The sequence below is a fragment of the Myotis nattereri genome, assembly GCF_964212035.1.
Source record: "Myotis nattereri genome assembly, chromosome: X".
Taxonomy (NCBI): Eukaryota; Metazoa; Chordata; class Mammalia; order Chiroptera; family Vespertilionidae; genus Myotis; species Myotis nattereri.
The window spans coordinates 10,685,428-10,713,386 of record NC_138078.1 but is presented as its reverse complement, the minus strand read 5'-3'; the positions used below and the strand labels follow the sequence as shown (position 1 = coordinate 10,713,386).

The 27,959-nt window shown below is 45.3% G+C and overlaps 1 protein-coding gene across 1 annotated transcript; it reads left to right on the top strand.

Annotated features, from left to right (window-relative positions):
- On the top strand, positions 1-27,603 carry RS1 (retinoschisin 1; the record flags this gene model as incomplete). The annotated part of the gene is made up of 6 exons (XM_081081845.1): positions 1-52; positions 9,583-9,608; positions 10,624-10,729; positions 22,669-22,810; positions 25,257-25,452; positions 27,451-27,603. 6 exons carry the CDS (start codon positions 1-3, stop codon positions 27,601-27,603), a joined length of 675 nt encoding a protein of 224 aa, XP_080937971.1.
- Positions 27,604-27,959: the final 356 nt, after the last annotated feature.

The following is a 27,959-nucleotide window of genomic DNA, read 5'->3' as shown; positions in this document are numbered from 1 at the left end:
ATGCCACTCACGATAGAAGGCGTCTTGTTCTTACTTCTGTTTGGCTATGAAGGTAGGTGCCAGCCAACCATTAGCATTCATTAAACACTTAATGTAATTGAATTAATAATATAGCTGATTAATAGAAATGCAACCTAAATAATTAAAATATTATTAATTAGCAATCATGTTAATATGTGTTATTAATGAACAACAGTTGCCTTTGTGTGGATGCAGTTCTCTCTGTCTCACCGCTGGCTTTTTGGCTCTGTGAGGAGCCTTCTGAAGTTCAAAGGATGCTTAAAATGGGCCAGAAAGAAGAAAGGGTCTCAGAAATTGTATAAAATAACTACAAATTCAACAATTAGTAGAAACGTGTGACATGTTCTTGTAAATTTTTAGGAGTCACAGTTAGAGTGATTATAGAGTTTAATCTTCCAAACCAGGATGCTATTGAGAGTAGAAGAGGTTGCTATTAATAATTCTGCTGGGACAACAGGTGTAAACCAGGACTGTCCCAGGCAAATCAGGACGTGAGGTCACCCTAGTTTAAATATGGATTAACATGGGGGGCGGGGGTGGGGTAGAAGAGGTCAATGGGACATATGTAATACTTTCAACAATAAAGATTAAAAAATAAAAAATAATAAAATAAATAAATATAGATTAACAAAACACGCTGAGTACCACTGGACTCTAATAGAAAGAATAATCCAACTGACAGAAACCGCCAAAGACTCAATATACTAAATTATTTTTAAATGGCTAAATATGGTCCCAGCAGGAGTGATATGCTTAAATAAGAAGAAATTAAAGGCAAATATCTAAAATGTCATCCAATTCAACTTTTAAATCTTCAACTCTCAAGGGCCCATCAGCTCAGGATTTCTTTTTTAGTTAATTCTGAACAAAATATCTTCTTTATGGTCATTGGGTATTTATGTGGGTAACAGAAAATAAATAAAGAGGGCAGGGAGTAGGAGGCCTCTCCACTCTGTAAATGACCTAGTAGACAGACATGACAAAACTCACATAAGCAGACTCAGAATTTCTGGTTTGAATCATTCTCCTTTCTACCCTCTCACATTTTACTGGTAGAGTACTCACTTTCATGATTCCCCAATCACACAGCTTTTGTTATTTAGTCACATTTCTCAGTATTTGGAAAGACTTGTAAAGATATAATCCCAACATCATTTTGCAAATGATGTAGAGATTATTCTAAGTAGAGATCATTCAGACTAATTGTCTGCTTTTTTCTCCTTGCAACATGTCCCAGTAACTTTTTTTAAAAAAGAATAGTTTATTGCCCTGGCTGGTGTGGCTCAGTTGGTTGAACATCGTCCTGTGCATGGAAAGGTTGCCAGTTGGATTCCCAGTCAGGAGACATACCCAGTTTGCGGGTCTGACTGTAGGCACTCGATCAATCTTTCTCCCTCTCTCTATTTTTCTATCTCTAAAATCAATAAGAACATTTTTCTAAAAGGATAACAGTTTGCTCGACTGGCATGGCTCGGTGGTTGAGCGTTGACCTATGGACCAGGAGGTCACAGTTCAGTTCCCGGTCAGGGCACATGCCCGGATTGTGGGCTCGATTCCCAGTGTGGGGCACGCAGGCAGCCTATCAATGATTCTTTCTATCTCTCTCTCCCTTTACCTTCTTCTCTGAAATCAATAAAAATTGTTTTAAAAAAACAAAAGAATAATAGTTTATTGAGTTTTTTAGAGGAGGAAGGAGGGAGAAAGATTGTTATGTGTGATTGGCCTTCTGCACGCCCCCTACCGGGGATCAAACCCACAACCTGGCATGTGCCCTTGACCTGGAGAACCAGTGCCCAACCAACTGAACCCACAGGCCAGGACTGTCTCAATAACTCTTAATAGTTTAAGATGCTTTTGTGGTTTTGTTGTTTTTCCTTTCCTCTTTGACCTTTCCTCAGCAAGAACATCTAAACAACCTTTAAAGGTTTAGATCCCAATACCTCTGGTTCTCAGATATCCACAGGGCTCATCCTCAGATTTCTCTTTGTGATTGTCATTGAGATTTGTTTATCCATTCATTCAAGAACCCATCCCTGAGTACCTGCTATGGGCCAAACATATGCTGAGTCTAACAACCCTGTTCTGTGATCCCCCCAAATATGAAGAAATACTATAAAAGTTTACCAACCTATTTTTAAAAAATATTTTTTATTGATTTTTAGAGAGAGAGGAAGGGAAAGGGGTAGAGAGATAGAAACATCAATGAGACAGGAAGGTCATCGATTGGCTGCCTCCTGTACTGCCTCCTGCATTGGCCCCACAGTGGGGATCGATCGAGCCCGCAGCCCGAGCATGTGTCCTGAACGGGAATCGAACTGGTGACCTCTTGTACCAACCTATTTTTAAATTGGACCTGCTCATTTGGGCGAGATCTGCAATAAAAGACACACTGTCAGGAGGCACAGAACTCTGCATTCTTCCCTGTTCTACTGTTAAGCTTCTATTGCATGGCTAGGGAGCTCCAGAAATTTACATTTAGAGAATCTCATCTGTCTGAGTGGAATGGAATATGGTCCAGTGGGTAGGCTTGAGAAGTTTAAATTCTCTTACCCACCTAACCAAGGCCCTCCATCCTCATGTGGCATGGAAGGAAAGAAGCCAGCAGAAAATGACCAGTGCTCTACCCTGAGCTAGAGGGATGCTCCAGGAGGCAGAGAAAAAAATACAGTATAAAATTACTGCACTGAATCAGCTTGCAATCCAGATAGAGGAATAAGGCATAACATGCATGGGAAAGATTTTTTTTTTTTTTTTGCACACTGGGAACCTGAAGACAAAGATTCTTTGTCTAATTTACTCTTCGTTGTTTCTGTTCCATGGTGGCAGTGGCTCTTTACTACAGTGAAATAAGGTAAATGGATTGACCTCACATACGCATTAGATGAAGGTTCACTTGGGAATGCACTAGTCATCGGAATAAAGCACTGCTTATGTCTTATAACTGAAGCAGGCTTCTATTTATCTTACATTGTACATTTTGGATTCAAAGCCAACAAGGATTTTAAAAACACCCTCCTTAGTAAATTATATCAGTCAATTAATTGTTCATGGCTATTATATAAAAACAAAAAAATATTACCAAGCTTCATCTTACAGGTAAGTGTCCTCTTTGCTGGTGTGTCAATGATCAGGGACAACAGATTTTATTTTTTAAAGCAGCTTGCTTGTGATGTAATTTACATATCCATTTAAAGTGTGCAATTCCATGGTTTTTCGTAAGTATATTTACAGATTTGTGGAGCACACAATCTAATTTTAGAACATTTTCATCACTCCAAAAAGAATCTGTTAGACATTAAGCAGTCACTCCCCACCTCCACCCAGCCCGCCACTCCCTAGCCCAGCTACTGATCTACTTTCTGTCTCTATAGATTTGCCTATTCGGGACATTTCATTTAAATGGAATCATATAACATATGGTCTTTTTTTCTGTCACATAGCATATGTTTTTGTGGTTCATCTGTGTGAAGCAGGTACAGATAACAGATTTACCCATGATGAATATGTCTGTCGCCTAAAATAGTAACATTTTCACACCAGAAGCAATTTCCTTCTTTCTTCATGGAAAGGGACATTATTTCAACCTACTGTTTTTCTCCCATGCCTTATTCTTGTTTCTCAAGTAGATTGGAAGCTGGTTACAGTTTTATCATTCATAATTTTATACTCTTCTCCTCAGCTTCATCTGTTTCCATGGGAAGGAAAGCTCTATATTTAGTGAAATCCAATCAAAGAGACTAAAAGAGTTTTTCCTATGTGCGTCCAATACATACTTCTCCTCTTGGGCTTGCAAGGTACATTTCAAGAAATAGCTATGCCTTGAATTTCCTCGCTGTGGTAACAAGTGTTTCCCTATGGCGTGGCCCTTTGGGTAAAAGGGCATAATGAACCCGTATTGCATGACTCTAAAATTGGTGAGTGGCAGACATCTCAGATGCTCTAGTGTCGTGGTCGGCAAACTGCGGCTCGTGAGCCATATGCGGCTCTTTGGCCCCTTGAGTGTGGCTCTTCCTAAGCCTTAGGAGTACCCTAATTAAGTTAATAACAATGTACCTACCTATATAGTTTAAGTTTAAAAAATTTGGCTCTCAAAAGAAATTTCAATCGTTGTACTGTTGATATTTGGCTCTGTTGACTAATGAGTTTGCCGACCACTGCTCTAGTGCAAGCATGTCAAACTCAAAGGCTAACACGGGCCAAATAAACAAAGTGTAAGTTTATGTGGGTTGCCAAAAAAAAAAAAAGCTTGCATTTTCATAGAAACATAGGTTTATTTCGATAGAGACATGCTGAATACAAAGGGTTGAAATAAATGAGTCATCGTTAACATAAAATAATAGAACATTTTAATACAAATTAATATTTTTTCTTGAACATTAACTTACCAGACACTGAATAACTGCACAAATTAATAAGCATAACACAAATAAAGCTATTGTTCTCCAAAAGTGAAATATTTCCTGTTGCGCACACCAAACAGGTCAATCCAAGACTAATGACGTGGCCATCGCCTCTAAAATATTCGCTGCTAGTATTAGTGGAGAGAAATGGTGCACCTGCGTGTAAGGCGCTTAAGGGAAATGAATGCAGCATGATTATAGTAGTCAGTCATTAGCGAATGTTCATTATTAATAATTATGTATAACAGGATATTGCAAAAATTACGTTACAAAATTTTTATTGAAACGTTTCTTACATACCGTTATATTGGCTGGGCCGCAAAAATATTCGTTGTGGGCCGCATGCGGCTGCCGGCCTCGAGTTTGGCATGCTTGCTCTAGTGGAAACTCATAACCTGTGGAGGAATCTCAAAAACAGTCCCAGTAGGGAGAAAAATACAAAGCCGCATAATCTAAATCTTTTATTCTTTGTTTTCCTTTGAAGACTGGCCTGTTTTCTTTGCTTATTCCAACAATGTCTTTTACTATTATTATTATTATTATTATTATTATTATTATTATTTCCTGACTTTTTTTAGAGACAGAGAAGGAAAAACATCAACTTGTTTTTCCACTTATTTATGCATTCATTGGTTGTTTCTTATATGTGCCCTGACTGGGGATTAAATCCGCAACCTTGGCATATCAGGATGATGCTCTAACCAACTGAGCTACTTGGCCAGAGCAAAGTTTTGCTTAGCTTCTGCTATTATAAGATATTGTAGTCAAACATGCTTTTGCTTTTGTTCGCCAGCTTTTGTGATTAATCATTTTGGGGACTACAGCAGCCACGTTGGTGCTCCCTTGCTGACAGCTCTTCCTGTCAAATGCTTGTTGTCCCTTCTCTCTCTGCTCATTTCCATAAGGACCTGGTGCCTCAGAACCCCAGGCTGCTTTCTAGAGAGGGGATCTGGGAAGATGGAAAACTCCAGAAATCTGCCCAACCTCTGAGTGAACACAGGAAGTGGCTCCAAAACTAGGCCTCCTCGTAGGTCTTTCTCTCCACAGGTACACAGTGGCAGGACCTCCTTGACCTTTCCTTTTTGTTTTCTGCTTTGTTTCTGCAGGATGTGGAGCTCCTGCAGGGCCCACCCCTAGACCAGATACTGCAAAGGCAACTGGACAGGTCCTGAGCTTCATTTGAACTCTGGGTTTGCTCAGTTACAGCTTCATAGACCCTCTTCAGTAACAGACATGGCCTCTGGGCCAAATTGATTTGGTTATTAAGGAGACATTGTCAGTGATCACTCACCTCATCTTTGGTTCCCCCAAAAGAGGGTCTTGGCACAACTGATGTTTACCCAACTGACAGGGCCTTTCTGCATTTCAGCCATCCCAGCTTTTCTTGAAGATGGGGGTGGAGCTGCGTGCCTCCTGGATGAACAGTCAACAGTTAAACTGGTGCCAATTGCTCATCTACTGTGCAGTTTTAAGGGAGCAGCTGTGGGACTGAGGCTATGGGTTCATCTACACATTAACTGTGAGGAGCATAGGGTACTACCAGCCCAGCTGGACTTTCCCCTGAGCTTCAGAACTTTCTAGCCAGCTGCCCACTCAACCCCAACACTTGGGTGTCCCTTTGGCCGCTCAAATGAAAGATCTCCACACCATTGCCCCCCAATCTCTGCTTCCCTGGAACCTTCTCCTTCCCCAGTAAATGGTAGCTCTGTTCTCTCAGTCACTCAGGCCTCAGGCAGCTCATTTTTTTTTGCATCCACATCATCTGTTGGAAAAATCCTATTGCTACCACCTTCCCAAGACAGTCACAATCCAGCCATTTCTCATTACCTGCATGCCACCACTTTGGGCCATGCCACCATCATCTCTCCCTGGCATGACTGCCAAGCACCCACCCACCTCGGGCTCTTTCTTTATAGTTCATTCTCTTATTCACTATTTTCCCACTCCCCACATTAGACTATAAATTCTATGAGGGCAGGTGTTTTTCCCATTTGATTTACTTATATCTCCAGCACCTAAAGCTGGGCCTAGAATATAGTAGATGCTCAATGATTATTAATAAATGAATTAATGCTTTGGGACCAGTCATTACCAGCTATCATTTATATAAATTTCTATAATTGTATAGGTGCTTAGATACATCTGTGGACAAGAAAGAGGTGGGACACAAAGGCCAGAACAAGTGGTGAATTCTACACGTGGGACAGAAAAATTCCTCTTCAGAGGGCAGAAAAGTTGGGAGAGGAAGGCATTTGAGGCCAAATGCACGGAAGCAGGAAACTGCCTGGCACATTTGATGAATTGTAGATAGTACAGAGGGCAAAAGATAAATTTTTATATCTATTTTAAGAATGAGGATATGGAGACATGCAGTCACACTACTAAGACGTGCCGGAGGTGGAACTCAGACCATGGCAGAGGGACCCACCAAAGGGTTTGTCAGGAAAGCGACAAAATCAGGTTTACATTCCATTCCATCAACAGCGTGAAGAATAGATGGAGCAAAGTATCTTTTTAGCAAGGAGAGAATCCAGGGGAGAGAGGGCAGAGTCTGAAAGGGGAAGTAACTGGGGGTAGAGAGGAAAGAAGTCCCCTAGTAGACACTGGGGGTGAGTGGTTAGAAAAAAGAGGTGACTAGGAGGAGTCCCAGGCTTCTGAATGGGGTAATAGATAGATGGTGGAGCCATTCAGTAGGCTAAGAAATAAAGAACAACCTGAGGAAAGAGATAATGAGTTTGGTTTTTAAAAACACTTTTTAAATATATAACCTACATACATTTATTTAAGTATAATAGACATATAAAGGAGTCCAGGTAAGTGTACAACTCAATGAATTTTTACCATGAGACACACCCAAGTAACTAGCACTCAGATCAAGTAACAGAACATTACCAGACACCCTTTCTGGGCTTCCTACATGCCACTCCCTACCCCAAGTGTGACCAGGATCCTATGTCTAGTGACATGGATTACTTTGGCCTGTTTTTGTGCATGCTAAATGGATTCATATGGTATGTTCACTTTAGCACCTGGCTTTACACTCAACATTGTGAAATGCAGCATATTGTGTGTAGATCATCCCTTTCATTGCAGTACAGTGTTCTACTGTGTGAATCTACCACAGGTATCCATTCTACTCTTGATGGGTATATAAGTGTTTCCAGCTTGGAGTTATTATAAATATGGCTGCTGTGAATAATCTAGTACATGTTTTTGCTTGTTGGAGAACATATATATGTATTTCTGGTGGGTAAATACTTGGGAGTGGAATTGCTGGTTCATAGGGCACATATATGACTAGCCTTGGTACAAATTACCAAGCACTTTTTCAAAGAGGTTAGACCAACTTATATCCTGTTGGCACCATATGAGAGTTCAAGTTGCTCCATGACCTTGCCAACACTTGGTTGTAGCCAGTTCTACATAGGAAGAGAAATTTACATGGAGATGTCCAGTGAGCCATTCAATGCAAGTGTTGGAATCTTGGATTTAGCAACATTGATGGAGGCGGGGAGGAAGCAAAGCTCTCAAGAAAGACTGAAGAGGATTATTCAGAAAGGTTCCAGAAGCTGTAGGACGATGGAAGGGACTGACAGCACCCAACATTGTACCACGAAGACATAAGCTCAGTGTTGGAAAGAGTCCATCGAATGTGAAAGTAAGAAGTCATTGGTGATTTTCTTTGCCAGCACAGGGCTTGGCCTCCTGCCAAGATGGTGCTCCCTAACCTTCATTGCTACCTGAGAGGGCCAGTTCTGCCCATAGCAGGTAGACCAAAGAGTCTCTAGGAATGAATAACCAGAAGACGAGGGCTCAGGAGAGATAGCAGTTTGGTGATGCAGGTAAGGGGTGGTCTTGAATCTGCCAGGCTAAAAGATATGCCCCAGCTGGAGTGGTTCAGTGGTTGAGCATTGACCTATGAACCAGGAAGTCATGGTTCAATTCCCGGTCAGGGCACATGCCCAGGTTACGGGCTCAAGCCCCAGTGTGGGGCATGCGGAAGGCAGCTGATCAATGATTCTCTTTCATCATTGGTGTTTCTTTCTCGTTCTCTCCCTCTCCCTTCCTCTCTGAAATCAATAAAAATATATTTTTTAAAAAGATATGCTCCTTCGACTCACACTGCAGCCCATGCATAACCTGGTAGACCATTCACCATGTGCAGCATCCTGTAGGTGGTCTTCTCTTGGGTTCTCAAGCCCCTGTGGGCAGAGAGTGAGGCTTCCATTTTAGAAGGCTCCTGGCACAGTGCCAGTCCCACAGTGGACACGCAAAAGGGGTTTGTGGAAAGGGTAAATATGTATTATTTAAGTAGAGGCACAACTTGAAGAGGAGTTTTACAATCATGATGAAAAAGATGAGACCATTACTTTACTCTGGAAACAATCTGAAAGCATTTGGGGGTAATCAGACCTGATTTTTAGATACGAAAGTGGTTAAGGAGGGACTTTTATTTCCTGCTTTCTACACTCGGGTTTTGTTTGAGATTTATATATAGGCAGTGTTGCTTTCATAATCAGAAAAGAAATGAAGGTGTTTGTTTTGTTGAAAATGAGAAGTGGCGCTTTGGTGCTTTAAACAAGTGCTGTATAATGGGATCTTCTGCAGCGATGGAAGCGCTTTGTACTTGTGCTGTCCTGCACAGTAGCCACTAATGACATGTGGTGAGTCTGGTAAACACTTGAAATGTGGCCAGTGTGACTGAGGAATTTAATTTTTAATTTTACCAATGTTAGTTAAGTTCAATTCAAATAGCCACCAGAACCAATGGCTTAGGGCGAACCTTTTGAGCTCGGCATGTCAGCATTTTGAAAAACCCTAACTTAACTCTGGTGCCGTGTCACATATAGAAATTTTTTGATATTTGCAACCATAGTAAAACAAAGACTTATATTTTTGATATGTATTTTATATATTTAAGTGCCATTTAACAAAGAAAAATCAACCAAAAAAATGAGTTCGCGTGTCACCTCTGACACACGTGTCATAGGTTCGCCATCACTGGGCTAGGGCATTGAATAGTACAGCTTTAAACAATCAGTTTAAGAAGGGGCTTTAACTTATATGTGACTTCATTTCACTTTTCCATGCAATGTATCATTTTGTTGAATTTCTCTTTCTTTTTTTTTAACTTGATTTTTCCTCTCGTCCTCTTGCTCAGCCACACTGGGATTATCATCCACTGAGGTATGTTACAGTAAGAAGACTGGGATTTACTGTTTTTGAGGCTTTTCCTAGCCAAAAATAATGCATAGAGGTATGAATTTTTTCAATGTACTTTTAAAGATTTTTTTTTCTGGTTATGGCAATAGCACATTTTATCTGAGCAAGTTCCATGTTTCATTGAGAGAATGCAAATAAACCACGTCTTAATTCAGATGGTGTAATTTTGAATCCAGTACCTTTTAAAACTGGCTCCCCAAAATGGACATCCAGGGGATGTAAGGAGCCTGACCTTGGATTGGGTCACCCCAAACCCCTGAAGACAACTATAATGGGGTGAACGTTGCCCCTTACATGAGTGTGTCTGTGAGATTATTAACTGGTCACCAACAGTGCAGAAACTTGTTTATCTCCAGGGGTCCTCAAACTTTTTAAACAGGGGGCCAGTTCACTGTCCCTCAGACCGTTGGAGGGCCGGACTGTAGTTTAAAAAAAAAATGAACAAATTCCTATGCACACTGCACATATCTTATTTTGAAGTAAAAAAACAAAACGGGAACAAATACAATATTTGTATTTGCATGTGGCCCGCAGGCTGTAGTTTGAGGACCCCTGATTCTAGACCAGGGGTGGGCAAACTTTTTGACTCGAGGGCCACAATGGGTTCTTAAACTGGACCGGAGGGCCGGAACAAAAGCATGGATGGAGTGTTTGTGTGAACTAATATAAATTCAAAGTAAACGTCATTACATAAAAGGGTACGGTCTTTTTATTGTTTTTAGTTTTATTCATTTCAAACGGGCCGGATCCGGCCTGCGGGCCGTAGTTTGCCCACGGCTGTTCTAGACTCACAGATGAGTGGCAACTGTGTGCATTAAGGCTGGATTAATGATTCAGTTATGATGTTGCAGTGTGAAAGCAGCTGTAGACAACAGTAATGATGAGCACGGTTTTTGAACACAAGCTTTTCTAGTAGTGCTGACCACAGTTACCTTTGACCCTGACTTTTCTAACACTCTGCCTCTCTGGCTTCCCACAGGATGAGGGCGAGGACCCCTGGTATCACAAAGTGTGCAAGTGTGATTGCCAAGGAGGTGCCAATACCCTGTGGTCTGCGGGCACCAACTCCTTAGACTGCATACCAGGTGAGTGAGTATCCCCTCTCCTTGGGGCACCAGACCCTTGGGTTGTCCTTGGGAACATCCTGTTTCGCCTTTCTTTCAACCCAGCTGAATTAAATCCCTGAATGGCACACTCTCGGTTTTCTCTAGTTGGCCTCTGAGCTTCAAATGTCACATGGCCACTGATCCACTAAACCAGTGGTTCTCAACCTTCTGGCCCTTTAAATATAGTTCCTCATGTTGTGACCCAACCATAAAATTATTTTCGTTGCTACTTCCTAACTGTAATGTTGCTACTGTTATGAATCGTAATGTAAATATCTGATATGCAGGATGGTCTTAGGCGACCCCTGTGAAAGGGCCGTTCGACCGCCAAAGGGGTCGCGGCCCACAGGTTGAGAACCACCGAACTGAACTGATCTGATGTCCGTTTTAAAGATGGAACTCTTTGAAAGAGATTAATGGATAATTAACTGAAATTAAATTAATGGTAGGTGGCAGGGAGTTTTAAGAACAGCTTAGGCTTTTGAGCCAGAAAGATTAGAGTTGGAGTCCTGGCTGTGTCACTTATTAACTCTGGGACTCCCACTTTGCCCTCTTTCTATCAAGCAGAGGCAACACTTTTATAGGAGAAAAATATGTTTCATCTTCCCCTGTTGCTAGTGGGAGTGGGATTCTTGGGATACCTCTGGAAGGAGCATTTCTAGAGGGCCCCACGGGAGGATGAGATATGGTAGAAAACTTTATTTCCATGGAATTATACCCCTTTCCAAAGTCCAATTTCCCTTAGTCCAGTCATAGAAGAAGTTTAGCTGGGGTTTCAGTAGAGCAAAAATCAGTCAGTGTCCAGAATTTCCTTTCCACGTTGGAGCAGAGTCCAGTTCAGTAATGGACTTACAGTCCATTAGTCCATTTTGTGTGGGGTCCCATGGCTGTGGGCCATATGGGCAAATGCAGGGAAGCAGGAGCAAAAGAGCCTCACAAGCCCAGAGTCACAGGAGTCCCAAGAGAGCCAAGACAGGGAACTTATTTGTTTAGGAGATTATGTATCCCAAATCTTCGTGCCCTTGCAGTAGCCACACCCATTCTGGCTGACCAACTCTATTCCCAGGTGTGATTGACAGCAAGCACCTTCACTAGGCCCTCCAACTTTAGTGGGCATGCATCTATCTTCTCTTTGTTGGATCCTTGGGGAATGTAAACTTGCAGCTTCCTGGTGAAGCTGCCCAAATGACATGCCTATAATATCTGGCCTTCCCTTTATTCCTTTCCTATCTATACTAATAAAAGGGTAATATGCTAATTAGACCAGATAGACCATGCATCTTCCGGATGTCCTTCCAGACAAAGCTGTGGCGGTTGTGAGGGCCGAGGAGGGCCTGCAGCCAGCAATGGCAGCAGCACCAGGGTGATGGGTGCAGTAGCTTCGCCTGATCAGCCCAGTCACCTCCTGCAGAGGGAGGCCAGAGGCAGCAGCAGTGGCAGGGTGATGGGGGTAGTGCCTTCCCCTGATTGGCTTGGTTGCCTCCCACAGAGGGAGTGGGCCTAAGCCGTCAGTAGGACATTCCCTGAGGGCTCCTGGACTGTGAGAGGAGGCAGGCCAGGCTGAGGAAACCCCCACCAGTGCATGAATTTTCATGCACCAGGCCTCTAATCCTATCTAATAATAGACAAACATGGTAATTAACCATACCTCCGCTACGCTTCCCATTGGCTAATCAGCAGGATATGCAAATTAACTGCCAACAAAGATGGTGGCCGGCAGCCACGCAGCTGAAGCGAAAAGGAGGCTTGCTTGCTCCAGTGATGGAGGAAGCCAAGGTTCCCCGCCTGCCGCACACCAGCTCTGAGCTCCAGATGCAACAATGTTACAATTACAGAAGCTAAACAAACCCCAGATACCTGCTTTCAACCGGCAGCGGGCTCAGAGCTTAGAGCGGCAGTGATGGCAACAGAGTTTCAATTAGGGAAGCTAAACAAACCCAGATACCTGCTTTCAGCCAGCCATGGCCTCAGAGCTGGAGCCAGCTCTCAGCTCCAGTGACAGCTATAGAAGGTAAATAAATCCCAGAATTAAAAAAAAAGAGGGTGGGAGCTTCAGTCGCCCGCCAGCCTGAAAACAGCCCTCAGCCCCTCACCCAGACTGGCCAGGCACCCCAGTGGGGACCTCACCCTGAAGGGAGTGTGACCAGCTGCAAACAGCCATCAGCCCATCATCCAGGCTGGCCGGGCACCCAAGTGGGACCCCCACCCTGAAGGGGGTGTGCCAGCTGCAAACAGCCATCAGCCCATCATCCAGGCTGGCCAGGAACCCAAGCAGGACCCCCACCCTAAAGGGGGTGTGACCAGCCTGAAAACAGCCATCAGACCCTCATCCAGGCTGTCCAGGCACCCCAGTGGGAACCCCCACCCTGAAGGGGGTGTGACCAGCCTGAAAACAGCCATCAGACCCTCATCCAGGCTGTCCAGGCACCCCAGTGGGAACCCCCACACTGAAGGGAGTGTGACCAGCTGCAAACAGCCATCATCCCCTCACCCAGCTGGCCAGGCACCCCAGTGGGGACCCCCACCCTGAAGGGGGTGTGACCAGCTGTAAACAGCCATCATCCCCTCACCCAGGCTGGCCAGGCACCCAAGCGGAACCCCCACCCTGATCCGGTACACCCTTCAGGGCAAACCAGCCAGCCCCCACCCGTGCACCAGGCCTCTATCCTATATAGTAAAAGGGTAATATGAAAATTGACCCTAACAGCAGAAAGACTGGGAATGACTGGTCACTATGACACACACTGACCACCAGGGGACTGCCCTCCTCAATGCAGGAGCTGCCCTCTGGTGGTCAGTGGGCTCTCACAGGGGGGAGTTCTGCTCAGCCACAAGCCAGGCTGATGGCTGCCAGTACAGCAGTGGTGGTGGGAGCCTCTCCTGCCTCCTCAACAGCACTAAGGATGTCTGACTGCAGCTTACGTCTGCTCCTCACTGGCAAGTGGACATCCACCGAGGACTGCCGGGCTGCCAGAGGGATGTCTGATTGCCATCTTAGGCCCAATCCCCTGGGGAGCAGGCCTAAGCCAGCAAGTGGTCACCCCTGAGGGGTCCCAGACTGCAAAAGGGCACAGGCCGGGCTGAGGGACCCCCTACTTCTGAGTGCACAAATTTTTGTGCACCGAGCCTCTAGTCCTATATAATAAAAGGCTAATATGCAAATTGACCCAACAGCAGAACGACCGGTTGCTATGATGCACACTGACCACCAGGAGGCAGATGCTCAACGCAGAAGCTGTCCCCTGGTGGTCAGTGCGCTCCCACAGGGGGAGCACCTCTCAGCCAGAAGCCAGGCTCACAGCTGGTGAGTGCAGCGGCTGTGTCGGTAGCCTCTCTCGCCTCTGTGGCAGTGCTAAAAACCCCTCAGGGGGTCCCGGATTGTGAGAGCTCACAGGCCAGGCCGAGGGACCCTCCCCTCAGTGCACAAATGTCATGCACTGGGCCTCTAGTTATTAATAACTAGTTAATTACAATGGTATCAATGCTACTGTGCCTGGATAGCCATTGCTGACCAAACAGCAATGTACTTTCCCACATTCCAGCCCCCCCACCCCCTCCCCACAATCAGTGGCTTCATATTAGCACCTCCCACCCAAATGAGCAGTGTCCTTCCAAAGTGAGGCATTTAAAGGCCGCTGGTCCTCAACTCTCCAGCTCTCCATCTTCCTGCTTGAGAAAATGGCTTGTCCCTCAGCCTGGGTGCCCAGGAAATTCTGTGGAGTAGAACCCCTGCCTACCTACCCACAATGGCTCAGTCACCTGAGTGAAAAATAAATCTCTGTTGTATTAACCCTCTGAAATTTCTGGATGGTTTGTTCTGCAGCATAACATGACCTTTCCTGACTAATGTGAATGCCTACCTTCCTCTAAGGCAGGGGCCAGCAAACTTTGTCTGTAAAGGACCAGACAATACGTATTTATGGCTTTGTGTGTCGTGCCTTCTCAACTCCTCAATTCTGCCATTGTTGCTCATAAAGCATCCATAGACAACATGTAAATGCATGTGCATGGCTGTGTGCCAATAAAACTTTATTTGAAAAACATGCAGTGTACAATATTTGGCCCAAGGGCCATAGTTTGTGGACCCCTGCTCCAAGAAGTTGTTATGAGGAATAACTCGGATGAGGCATTAAAGCACTTTGTTCTGTACTTGCAAATTGGACCTCCTTTTCTTCCTGCCTTCTAAGAGCTCACCCTCTGGCTTTCAGAGGCTGAGGTGGCCCGCAAATATTTGCAATACTCAGTCCTTTCCAGGCTCAGAGCCTCTTTGGTATGAAACTGTCCTTGCCACCCTCTCCAGGGTTACAGAGCGCCTGTAACGTCATCCACTTTACATAATCGCCTAATAATAGCTCCTGGAGAGACAGGTTTGTGTGTGTGCCTGTGAGCTTCTCTTCATTATTTCATTAAATTTGCATTAAAATAGCAAATTGTGGGGGAGAGAAGGAAGGAGTCTACAATGGCTTTTACTGCCTCCGTTTTCCTATTTACTAAGTCTTACAAGGGAACAGTGGAGTCCCTATAGTGAGGAAAGCAGTATGTGCTGTTTAGCTCAGTGGGCTTCTCCTACTGGACCAGAGCTCCTGCAGCCATTATGTGTTGGTATGATCTGCCCAGTCAATACTGATGCACCCTCATTAATAATCCGCCCCCTTTTATCATGTGCCTATTATGTGCCAGATACTGATGGGGAGACTAAAATGAAGGCATTGTCTCCATCCTGGAGGAGTTTACCATTTGTGAAAACAAATGTTCTCTTCACTAGAGACAGGAGGCTACTGGAATTCCATTCCGAGGAAGTTCTTTCTAAGAAGAAATTGAAAAGAGATTATTTATGCAGGTTGGATCCATTGACCTAATCAACTGTGAAGCTGAGGAGGGCCTTGTGTTTGAGGAATGTGAAGACAACCAGTCCCCAAAGCTATCTCCCCTACACAGTCATGAACTGGAAGTTCTGAAATCAGAAATTCTTTAGCTTACCTATTCTTTCCCCACTGTTTTTGTTTGTTTTTCTTTTGTTTGTTTTTTTTTTTTATAACAACACAGATATTCCAAGAAAAAAAACACACAACCTTGGTGTTAAATGCTTGATTCATTGATGTTAATTAGCTTTTCCATGAAAGTCATGTTTCAGGGCAGCAGGACTACAAGCTTCCAGAAGTCAGTTGCCCATCAGTGCCTCAGATCCTTATTAGAACTTCGGTAATGATGTTGGAGTCTCTGGCCTCTATGATTCAAGGCTTTCTGCATACTCTGATTTAGGGAGGAAGAAGAGCCTAGAAAGCACAGGAGGGCAGGAATGACATTCATAGCTGCCAAAATGGAGCTCCCAGATGCACACTGGTTCTTACTGACCAAGGGCCCCACCCATAGAGCAGAAGGCTAGGTGCATTGTGGCCTCGTAATCTTCATCTTAACACTATTAAAGATACTCAAAGGTCTGTCTTTTCCGCCATTGAGTCAAGATTACCTGGGCACTCTGAGACGCAGGAATAGGGTAGGGAAGGTGTCAAAGTATAAGAAATCCAATGACTCAATGCTTTACTTGTATTCCAGATTCTATATTATACTCAAATTTATATTCTATTCTTCTGTAAATATTCTTTTATATTCTACTACATTGTCAGAAATAGTCAAGTCTAATACCCATGCATAATAATATTCACATCTTTCTTGACAAGAATGTCCCTCAGCTCTCTTTGTGTCCCTTTAGGTTAACATCTTTTATGAGCATGTCTGGCCTGAATGCCTACAGATTGAGAAATTATCTACCCAATAAGAAAAGCTAGTATGTTAAATATCCATAGTCTGGATTAGCAGCACAATGTGAATATGCCTTTATCCATCTAAGTATCACATCAGTGCTCATAAGAGCCACTTATGCCACAAACGATTCGGGTTTCTCCTTAAGAGTAAAATTAGTATAGACATAGGCCACTGGGACTTCTGGGTCAGTCAATTTCTACTTTCTCCCTGAGCTCACTGTTTCCTGTTTCTTCAATTTTCTCTGCTTAATCCCAGTGGCCACTCAAGAGGGGGATGATGATGTTTGTTCATCCATCCATCCTTCATCCATCCATCTGATCAATATCTATGCAGTGCCTACATGTGCAGGCATACTGCAGGGCTCAGGGGACAGAATGGTGAGAAAGACCAACTGGGCTGCTGATGATTAAATAATCACAGGAAGAGGGACAAGTGACAGGTGTAGAGTGCCTGGGAGTACCTAGAATCCTTTACCTAGCTCAGGGTGGGCAGAGATCTGAAGGATGAGTAGAGGTGAAGGGGGACAAGAGGGGGTAGGAATGTGATAGGCAGAGGGAACAGCCTCAAGGGAAGGCCTCCAGGCCTGCAGGAGGATCTAAAGGCAGCTCAGCCAGGACCATGGAAGGAGGAGGAGGAGGGCAAAAAATGAGTCAGGAAAAATAATAAAGAAACTGTACTACAGTTCACTCCACAGCACAAAGAGCACAAGGAATGTTACATTTTCTATTTTACCAAGTTCAGATAATCCTAGTTTGAGTCCCCTCTTGTCATGGCCTGCGAAGAATCTAAAGAAAGGATTGTAGAAGGTTCTTTCGTCCTTTCTCTCCCCTTTGGACTACATGAACCCATACCACGGGCTTGCAAGGGCTGCCTGGGGCAGGGCCTGGGTCCAGGCTACGTAGTAGGCTCTCTGTCCGGCCCACAGCCCCACTCCAAGGTCAACAGCTTCCCCTCTGAACCAAACTCAGTCCTGGGGACCTTTCCAGGTTTCCTGAAGCTGTCCAGAGCTCAGGGCTCCCAGGCCCCATCCCTAGTCCAGCCTCATCAGAGGCAGCATTTCCCGGCTAAGCTCAGGCCCTTACCATGAGCCCCCACGACCTGACCTAACTTAGCAAGAATCAAAGCCCAGAGCCCCTGGCCATCTCCTCCTCTGGGAAAATCAGCTGATTCCTTTTGAGGCCTAGACCTTCCAAAGCTATAAGCCTGGGAGATGCTATGTTGCCAACAGGCTTCTTTCTCAAGTCACACACACACACACACACACACACACACACACACACACACAGATGTGCACATTGCTTATTCCATCCTGGGGCAAGGAGAGCCCAAACATTTAGAAACATGAAGCTGGCCTCTTTCTTAGAGATGATGGGAGCAGGACAGCGTGGAACAGGGGGCTGTTAGATTTCTTCCCTAGAGACTCTTCATCAGAAAAACAAACACGACAAACTCAAGAAGACATGACTATATTCTCACAATTTCATCCTATCCTACCAATATGAGCTGCTGCTTTTTGGCCAGGCACTATGGGCTTTATACTTTACAAACATTATTTCACATAATCCCTCAGCAACTTTGTGGAGGCTGGTTCTACTGTTGTGTTCCTTTCATAGACAAGGAAACTGAAGCAGAGACATTAGCAGTTTGCCTAAACTCACAGAGGGAGAGTAGAATTCAATTCCAGGTTGCACTGGCTCTAAACCAGCAATCTTGACCTTGGCTGCCCATTACAATGACCTGCACTTTTACCCCATACCCAGGTCCTGCCCCAGACCAATGACATCACACTCTCTGGGGGTCTGGCCCAAACACCAGCACTTCTGCAACTCCCCAGGTGAATCACAGGCTGAGACCCATCAGAGAGTCCCTGCTCTGTGCCCTGGGCCAAACCACCCAGTTTCTGGGTTAGCAGCTGGGTAGTTGGAGGCACCAAAGGCTGAGACAGGAGCACTGGACAGCAGCAGGCTTGGGGCTTGCATGCTGAAGGGCTCAGTTTTGGCTATATGGATATGAAGTATCTTTGGGTCACACAGATGGAACTATTCACCTGGAAAATATTCATAGGGCCTGGGAGTCAGGCTTTGGCTCCCAGATGCCTGATGAAACCATGGGAATGGTGAAATCATTGCTCCCCCTGGAGAGTGTGGGCAAGACCCATGTCTGGACAAGTCTTCACAGGCCTCCAAGGCCACTGCCTCTGGCCAGGTCCCTGCATGTCTACAGCCCACAGTCTTAACTGTTAGATGGGTAATTGGGAAGAAATAGCAAGAGATATGAGGGGAAACAGAGAAAGATAAAAATGCTAAGAATAAAGTTCTTGGAGAGGTGGCGATGGCTTTTCCTTCCCTCTGCTCCCTCCCTCCAAGTTGGTGGCCCTGGAGTAAGAAAAGGGAGGTTCCTTCTGAAAACAGGGGAGTTAGAGATATCCACAGTTAGAATTTAAGTAATCACAAAGGCCCAACTGAAAGCCAGTTTTCTAACACTGGAGCCTTGTCCCTCTATCTGGTGGCCCAAGTTTGTCTTCCTGGTTGGAGGCGGGTGGAGGAGGTGGAGGAGCCCTCAAGGCCATGGGCACTAGGCCCATGAATCCACCAGCCAACAAAATGCCTTCTATGGTAGGCTAAGGCTTCCACAGTGCACTTTGATAGTGTGCTTGTTAAAAATTGGCCACTATGGGAGTGAAATCCTGGAAACTGCATTCTTAAGAAGATCCCTTGATGATTTGGCCACACAAGGCATGAGCGTGTAGCCCATAAAGCGTTCCTGTTCCCTCTCCCAGGAATTGACATTTTAATAGGCCCCTGAAGCCTTGGGTACTTCATCAACTACAAATGCTATGCCTTCACCCCCAGCCCCATTGAGCTGCAGCTACTGGTGGGAGTTGGACCTATTTTTTTGATGCATTGGGTAGAAAGGCTCTTACCCCCATCCCCCACCCCCAGGGGCCTAAAGCTGTTCTTTTGTCTTCAGCCTCTGGAGGCAGGGATGAAGACATTCTGGAGCCTCAGGATGGCAATCAAGCTTTTTCATGCTTCATTCAGTTTCAGTGACTTCTGAAAATTATTCTCTAGAAAGAACTAAGCTCTCATTTACTATGTAAGATGATGATGCCCCAGGAAATATATTCACCTCTTCAATATGAACCCAAACTTACACATGGAAAAATAATTTGATTTACCTTACTGAAGTTTATCACTCACAATCAGAAAACTAGGAGAATGTATTTGCATAAGCTTATTTATTTCCTACTAGTGACCTGGTGCATGGATTCATGCACATTGAAAGGAAATTAATTAGAAGGTGGCCTGCAGGGCAGACTGGGCAAGACGGGCTGGACATGCCCTGGAGCCAACCTCCCACTGGAGCCAACCTCCCGCGGTCCCTCCCTGGTCTGCTGCACCTGGGGTGGCACCGGGGCTCAAAAGGCATCTGCAGAGTGAGTGGGGTCCCTCGGGCAGTTGGGGTCCCTTGGCCTGGCCTGTGGGGATCAGGCCGAAACTGGCTCTCTGACATCCCCTGTGGGGTCCCGGAGTGTGAGAGGGCACTCTGCAAAGTTGCTGTCATACAGGGTGTGGAACGCAAACGCAAGTGTGCAGTAATCCAGATTTGGGGCCAATAGCGCCCCAGCAACAACATAAGCCATGGCCAAAGGTGGAATCGTGTGGCCCTGCAAGGAATTGGGCTCCCTCCTCTCTGGTTCTGGGGTGCATCACCCAAGAACCGCCACTGTCAAGTCACTGCAGCTTGGCAGCTCTTGCATTGAGCGTCTGCCCCCTTGTGGTCAAGTGCACGTCTTACCTACTGGCTGGTCAGGTGGTCGCTTAGCCTTTTATATATATACTAGAGGCCCAGTGCACAAAAATTTGTGCACTCAGGGGGGAGGGGAGGGGTCCCTCAGCCCGGCCTGTGCCCTCTCACAGCCTGGGACCCCTCGGGAGATAACAACCTGCGGGCTTAGGCCTGTTCCCAGGTGGCAGAGGTCAGGCCCAATCCCTAGGTGCAGCCCCTGGTCAGGCTCAGAGCAGGGCCAATTGGGGGATTGGGGCGCCACCCCCTGTCACACTCAAGGCAGGGTCAATGGGCAGGTTGCGGCGCCAACCCCTGTCACGCACAGAGCAGGGCCAATCAGGGGGTTGGGACGCTGCCCCCTGTCACGCACAGAGCAGGGCCCATCGGGGGGTTGGGGCTCCGTACCCTGTCACGCACAGAGCAGGGCAATCAGGGGGTTGGGGTGCTGCTCCCTGTCACGCACAGAGCAGGGCGGATCAGGGGGTTGGGGCGCCGCGCCCTGAAACACACAGAGCAGGGCCGATCAGGGTGTTGGGGTGCCGCCACTCTCACACTCAGGGCAGGGCCGATGGGTAGGTTATGACTCTACCCCGTCACACCAGAGCAGGGCCCATGGGACGGGGGGGGGGGGGGGGGGTTGGGGCGCCGCACCCTGTCACACACAGAGCCGCAGAGTGATCAGGAGGTTTGGGCGCTGCCCCTTGTCACACTGATCCCAGTGCTGGGAGGCCTCTCAGCTCCGCTGATCCCGGTGCTGGGAGGCATATTACCCTTTTACTATATAGGATAGAGGCCTGGTGCATGGGTGGGGGCCGGCTGGTTTGCCCTGAAGGGTGTCCTGGATCAGGGTGGGGGTCCCCACTGGGGTGCCTGGCCAGCCTGGGTGAGGGGCTGAGGGCTGTTTTCAGGCTGGGACTGAAGCTTCCAAATGCTCCTTTTTTTCTTTTTTATTCTGGGCCAGCTTTAGCTCTGGCTCCAGCTCTGAGGCCTCTGCGGCTGAAAGCAGGTATCTGGTTTGTTTGGGTTCTATAATCGAAACACTCTATCAACTCTAGCTCTGAGATCCCTGCGGGCTGAAAGCAGGTTTCTGGGGTTTTGTTTAGCTTCTATATTTGTAACAATGTTTCAAACTGCAAGCCCAGAGGCCAGCAAGGCAGGCGGGGAACGTTGGAGTCCTCCGTCACTGAAGCAAGCAAGCCTCATGTTCGCTTCAAGCTGCCTGGCTGCCGGCCGCCATCTTGGCTGGCAGTTAATTTGCATATCTTGCTGATTAGCCAATGGGAAGGGTAGCGGACGTACGCTAATTACCATGTTTCTCTTTGATTAGATAGGATAGATAGGAATTTGGTAGAAACTGGGTTTGGTTATAAATAAGAGGCCCCCTAAATAGTGGGTTATTGAATTAGCTTTGTTTTGACTGACATGGTAAAAAGACTAGGGGTAGGGATTTGCTTAAGGATAACAGGGCTGAGGTCTCTGCCATTCTCTTGGCCTTACCCCATGGTGCAAGATGGCTACTGTTGTACCAGCCATTAAGTCTTGCTTCTAGGCAACAGTTAGAAAGAAGGGGCAAGCAAAACCTTACCAGAAATCCCCAGCAAACATCCGTTTATATCTCACTGGTCAGAAATTGTATCACATGACTTCTAACTGCAAGAAAGGCTGAGAAAGATTATTTTTGTAGCTGGCTACATTGCTGTCCCCAACAAAATTAAGGTTCTTTAGTGAAAAAGAAGGGGAGAATGGATACTTGGATGGCAATTGGCAGTCTCTGACCAGGTAAACCAACACTAAATGTGAGAGGAAAATACATGAGAAACAGCAGATAATTAACATATAAGAACGTGCTTTGGCTATTCTTGAGAAAAGCAGTTCCTTCCTACTGTTCTTTATTCAAAATTCACTCAAGCACATTTCACCTTCCCCCACCCCCATTAGACTAGTGAGACAACTGCAATTTACAAGGGGGAACTCAGTCTCAATATATAATTGCCTTCCTGCCTCTCACCATTGTTTTTTTCCTTATAATTGCCATCATATGCTGCCCAAGAATAATTAGGGACCTTGATGTCATCAGACAGGATGGCTGATGTATTAATGAGGAAAATAAAGAGTATGGCATTCAAGTATGACATTTCGCTGCAAACCTCTTAGTTTTTAGGTCTGTATGTTTGTGAAGGAGGTGAAGTATTTCTCAAAACTACCCCTAACCACTGCCATGCTTTTACGAATGTCCTGAATCTCTATAGCAATTCCTTTACTTCATCTTCAGATGGGATGGTTTGATTTGTCATTTCGGTCTGTTTGTTGAGTATTGTGATGCAATCTGAATGTTTTGATGGGCAGTGTTTTTCCTTTCCCAGAATGCCCCTATCATAAACCCCTGGGTTTCGAGTCAGGAGAGGTTACACCAGACCAGATCACCTGCTCCAACCCGGAGCAGTACATGGGCTGGTATTCGTCGTGGACTGCCAACAAGGCCCGGCTCAACAGTCAAGGCTTCGGGTAAGCAGGGATGGCAGCTCAACTGATTTTTTTTATGTGATTTGAAAAAGTAGGTCTCTGTAATAAATGAGTGAAACAAAATGCATTTAGTTATTCAACAAACATTGATTGAATGCCTTCCATGTGCCAAGGACTGTGGATAGAGCACTGAACAAGGTGGATGAGGTCCTGGCCTTTAAGAAGCACACAATTTAGAGGGGGAGAAGGATTCTAAGCACATAATCACACAAGTGATCACTTAGTGTGATGAGTGCTGTGGAGGAGATAGAGGAGAAACACCTGGTCCATTTGAAGCACCAGGGAAGAGCTTTCTAAGGAAAATATATTTAACCTGTGACTTATAGTTAGCCAGGTGAGGGGGTGGGCACAGGATACAGCAGGTGTAAAGGCCATCAGTAAAGACCACTTAAGGGCATGGATAGGGACTGCAAAGAAGGCCAGCAAGGTTAGGCACAGGCAAGGCAAAGTTGGAGAGGCAGACAGAAATCAGATCACGCAAGTCCTTTAAAATCATGCTAAAGAGTGTGGTCCTCACTTTAGAGATAATGGGAGGATCCTGAATGTGCATTAGTTAGAATGCATGTTTGTGCTTCTGTAACCAAGAACCCAAAAGTACAGAGATTTAGTGTAGAGGTGTGTCTCCTGCTCATCTAAAAGTTTCATTAGGCGGTCTAAGGTTCTTATGGCATCTGGGTGCTATCTGGGGTCCAGATTCTTTCTACCTTGTTGTTCTGTCATCCTTAACATGAAGCTTCCCATCTTGGAAGCTAGCTCCTCTAACTTCCACTGTCACATCCACATTCTAGTTAATAGAGAGAAAAGGAGAGCAGAGCACACACACTTTTCCTTTAAGGATTCAGACAACCCTATTGGCCACTTCTGCCCATATCCCATTGACCAAAATTTAGTCTGATGGCCCCACCTAGCTTCAAGAAATACTAAGAAATGTGATCTTTGTTTGGTGGCCATTTGCCCAGATAAAACTCAGTGGTTCTATTACCAAAGGGAGAGGGGAAGAGGCTATTGGGAGACAATTAGCAGACTCAGAGAAATTTGAAGTTGGGGAGTATCACAATCAGATTTGTGTTAAGAAAAAAAAAAATCTGCCTGGCCGGTGTGGCTCAATGGTTGAGCATCAAACTATGAACCAGGAAGTCACAGTTCGATTCCTGGTCAGGGCACATGCCTGGGTTGCAGGCTTGATCTCCAGTGTAGGGTGTGTGGGAGGTGGCCGATCAATGATTCTCTCTCATCATTGATGTTTCTATCTCTCCATCTCCCTTCCTCTCTGAAATAAAAATATATTTTAAAAAAGAAAATGAAAAAAATCTTCTGGCTCCTATAGGGAGAGCTGTGTAGTTTTGGGACAAGGGTAATCCAGGGAGACTAATGAAGCTATGGTGGCAGTCCAGGCAACAATTGAGGGCTAGTATGGTGGCAGTGAAATGGAGAGAAGTAAATGACTGACAAACACTTGGAGATGGAGCCAATAGATGGATTGACTGTTTGAGGTGACAGAGAGGAAAGGGTCAAGGATGGCTCTCAGGTTGTTGGCATGAAGACCTGGAAAGACAGGGGTTGCATTCAGAGAGATGTGTAGCACTGAAGGAGGGGTTCAGGTGGGGATAATTCATAACTCACTTTTGGACTTGTTTCATTTGAGATGCTCTGGCTTCCGGGAGACGTTGACTAGCTAGCAATTGGTTCTCAGGATTTGGAATTCAGAAAAGGTTTGGGGTGGAAGTAGAAAGTCAGAGCCACCTGAGGAGCAAGTCTGGAATTAGAAGAGAAAGCAACCAAGGACTGAGTTTTGAGAAGCTAATTAATATGCAATAAAAAGTGGGGGAGCTATAGGTTTCCACAATTTATGAGGGATAAAGCTAAAAAAAACAAATCAGTTCCTCAAGGTTGGTTAGCTTGTAACTGTCAAAAGTCCTCCCAAAGCCACTCATCTCACTGTTCTGCACATCGTAGACACTCCCTAAAAGCCACGCATGACAGCACACGAAGGAGATGCAGATATGTATGAAGGGAGTGATGAGTGATATTAAAGAAAAACAAAAGATTCATGGTGAAAGAAACATCAGGAGAGACTAATGAAAAGGGAAGGAGGCTGATGAGTGCAATAACCATGAATTGAAGAAAGACATGCTCAACCACGCCCCAAAGATAATTTCAGCTCCATTTGGAGGCATTTCTTTGACAAATTAGTTGAATCTGACAATTTTTACTTGGGTGGTAGAGGTGCAAGGAGAAAGAGGATGTCACAGAGGCTGGGCACGTCTTGGAGACAAGCCTCTGGGTGCTTCACAGATTGTAGCTCAACCCAAGCTTAGCGGGAGAGGGGGCTCTTCGGGTGCTGGCATCTCCTCAAAAGTCAGTGTTTCCAGGCTCTTTGGAGGCACTCACAGGGAAAGCTCCTGCTGATTCTCTGTGTCCCTGGCAGGTGTGCCTGGCTCTCCAAGTTCCAGGACAGCAGCCAGTGGTTACAGATAGATCTGAAGGAGGTCAAGGTGATTTCAGGGATCCTCACCCAGGGTCGCTGTGACATCGATGAGTGGATGACCAAATACAGTGTGCAGTACAGGACCGATGAGAGCCTGAACTGGATTTACTATAAGGACCAGACCGGAAACAACCGGGTAAGTCAGGCCTACCCCAAATCACCTTAGCTCACACTCTCTGGGACTCTCCTCTTTGCTGTCTCCCTGTGTTCCCGTCACCGCCCTATGTCAGAGCACTGACCCCAAGGCAGGTGTCTTTCTTGTTATATCCCTGGTGCCTAGTAGATTGTCTGCAAATTAATGTCACTCTTGCATGCAGAAGAAATCTTTGTCTGAATTCTCATACCATCATATAGTTGCTTGAATAATCAAAGCCAACTATCTGGGCTATTCCAAATTCATCGGATTGTTGAACACTTTTGCTGCATAGGTCTGACATGATCCATTACTGATGCAAGTAGGTCCTGTTCCATTGATGTAGATATGGCTCCTCCTTACTACTGATGGAGACCTATAGCTGGGAAGCTCTGGACAACCCAGCAAGTTAGTCACTAAACTACAGTAATGTTTAAAACGACTCCAGCTATGCAGATGAAGAGGCCCTTAAACTTTTATATGCCACTAACCACTGAGCACCAAGACCCACCTCTTGTTCATCATAGACTGAACACAAGTCTATCTACCTATCTATCTCTACCTATATCTACCTATCTATAATGTATATTTATGAGAAACTAAGAATTTACTAGCTATTTGGAAATACTAACTGCCCTTTTGCCTGTGAGGACTTCTCCCAGTTAATTTGGACATTTAACCACATTAAGTAGACACGTGCAGCTGAAAATCAGAAGGCTTTGTACTCTCTGATGCCAATTTGTATAGCAAGAAAATTCATGGGTTGAGATTTTAAGGAGTTTGAACAGAATAGGTAAAACCAGCTTAATACTTGGACATTTTGTTCCAATTTTGTTCTTATTGGCTTTTCAAAAAGATTTGGGAATTCTTTTCAAGCACTGTGCTTCTGAAGGCCTTGAGGTTCTTTGCAAAGTGCCTGTTGGGTACTTGTGCAATCTGGAAGAGCCTGTTCCATCCTCCCTCTGCACCTGGCTGCTGCCTTGAATAGGTTCAAGGGCAAATAGGGCAGATAAGGGGATGTGGGGCATTATTATTGGGAAGAAGGGTAAGATAATGCATATGAAGTCCTTCTTGTTTTGTGGATGGATGAGGTCAATTTTTTTTCTGAAGATAATACCAGAAGGGAATGAAATGTTCTGGTGACATCGGGCAGAACACTATGACTCTGGAAAGATTGAAAAGAATAAGTTCTTTGGAAATACAGCCAAACATCCACTGCACCTTTTATGCTTCACCCACTGCATCATGCCATATTATATCCTGAAAACCACAAAACAAACCCTTTATCTCTATTCTCTGGGTACTGCCCTCCTCCTTGCAAATCTTCCTTCTAGTTTGTTTTTTTCTTTTAAAAAACATTCCCAAGTGTAGAAAGTTCTTGCTATTTGTATCAATGTAGAGACACACCATTAAGCTTTAGCTCATGACTCACGACTGCAGAGCCAGCTCACAAGCTTTTACTTGAGTCCCACTTTGGATACCTTTGGAACATGGGAACATTCCTCTTGTGTGATGTGGGCCTTTTCAAAATTCTTGTCAAAATGCAAAGAATTAAAATGCAAAATCAAGAGGCATTTTTTAAAATAAGCGCCATCCAAATGAACTCTGTGAGATGATGGAAATGTTAATATCTGCACTGTCCAATATGACCTCCACTAACCATATCAGCTATTGAGCACTTGAGTTGCGCCTGGGTGCTATGATCGACGAAGTGAATTGCTATCTAATTTGAAGTCCTTTAAATTTAAAGAGCCACATGTAGCTACTGGCTACCATACTGGACAGTGCAGTTCTAGATGTCTCCAGACTCAGAGAGGTCTGGAGCGTATAGGTGCTAACAACCAGTCAAGATCATATTTTGTGGGGTATCTGCAAATTCTCTGTACTTTAAGCACTTTCTGAGACTTTCCAGTTACAAATTGGGGCCAGCTACAGACAGGAATCAGTCTTCCTTTTCCCTCCATGGCTGTGATGGAGACAGGATTTCACCCCTTTCTTTAGGTCTTCTATGGAAACTCGGACAGAACTTCCACAGTCCAGAACCTGCTGCGGCCGCCCATCATTTCCCGCTTCATCCGGCTGATCCCGCTGGGCTGGCACGTCCGTATTGCCATCCGGATGGAGCTGCTGGAATGTGCCAGCAAGTGTGCCTGACACCTGCGAGCTGGGCGCCTGCAGGGGTGGGGGGTGCAGAGTGGCCCACAGAGACCCTGACACACACCTGTGACAAGCGAGGTGGCATTTTACAAGTTCTTTTCAGATGCAGAGCTGGGTAGAGAATGTTTCTTTCCACTTTTTAAGATATAGTTTCCAATTTAAATGAGAAAAAAAATGAAAGAAAAAAAACATTCCCCACTCAGGGCCAAAGAAAATAAGAACAAAGAAAATGTCTCTAAAAACAATTTTCATACAAGAGCTTAAGTAGCAGGGGTAATTGGCTGCTATTTTTTTGTTTTGTTTTGTCACAGCAACACTGTGAAAGGTGGAGTCCCAAGGGAACACAAAGCAGC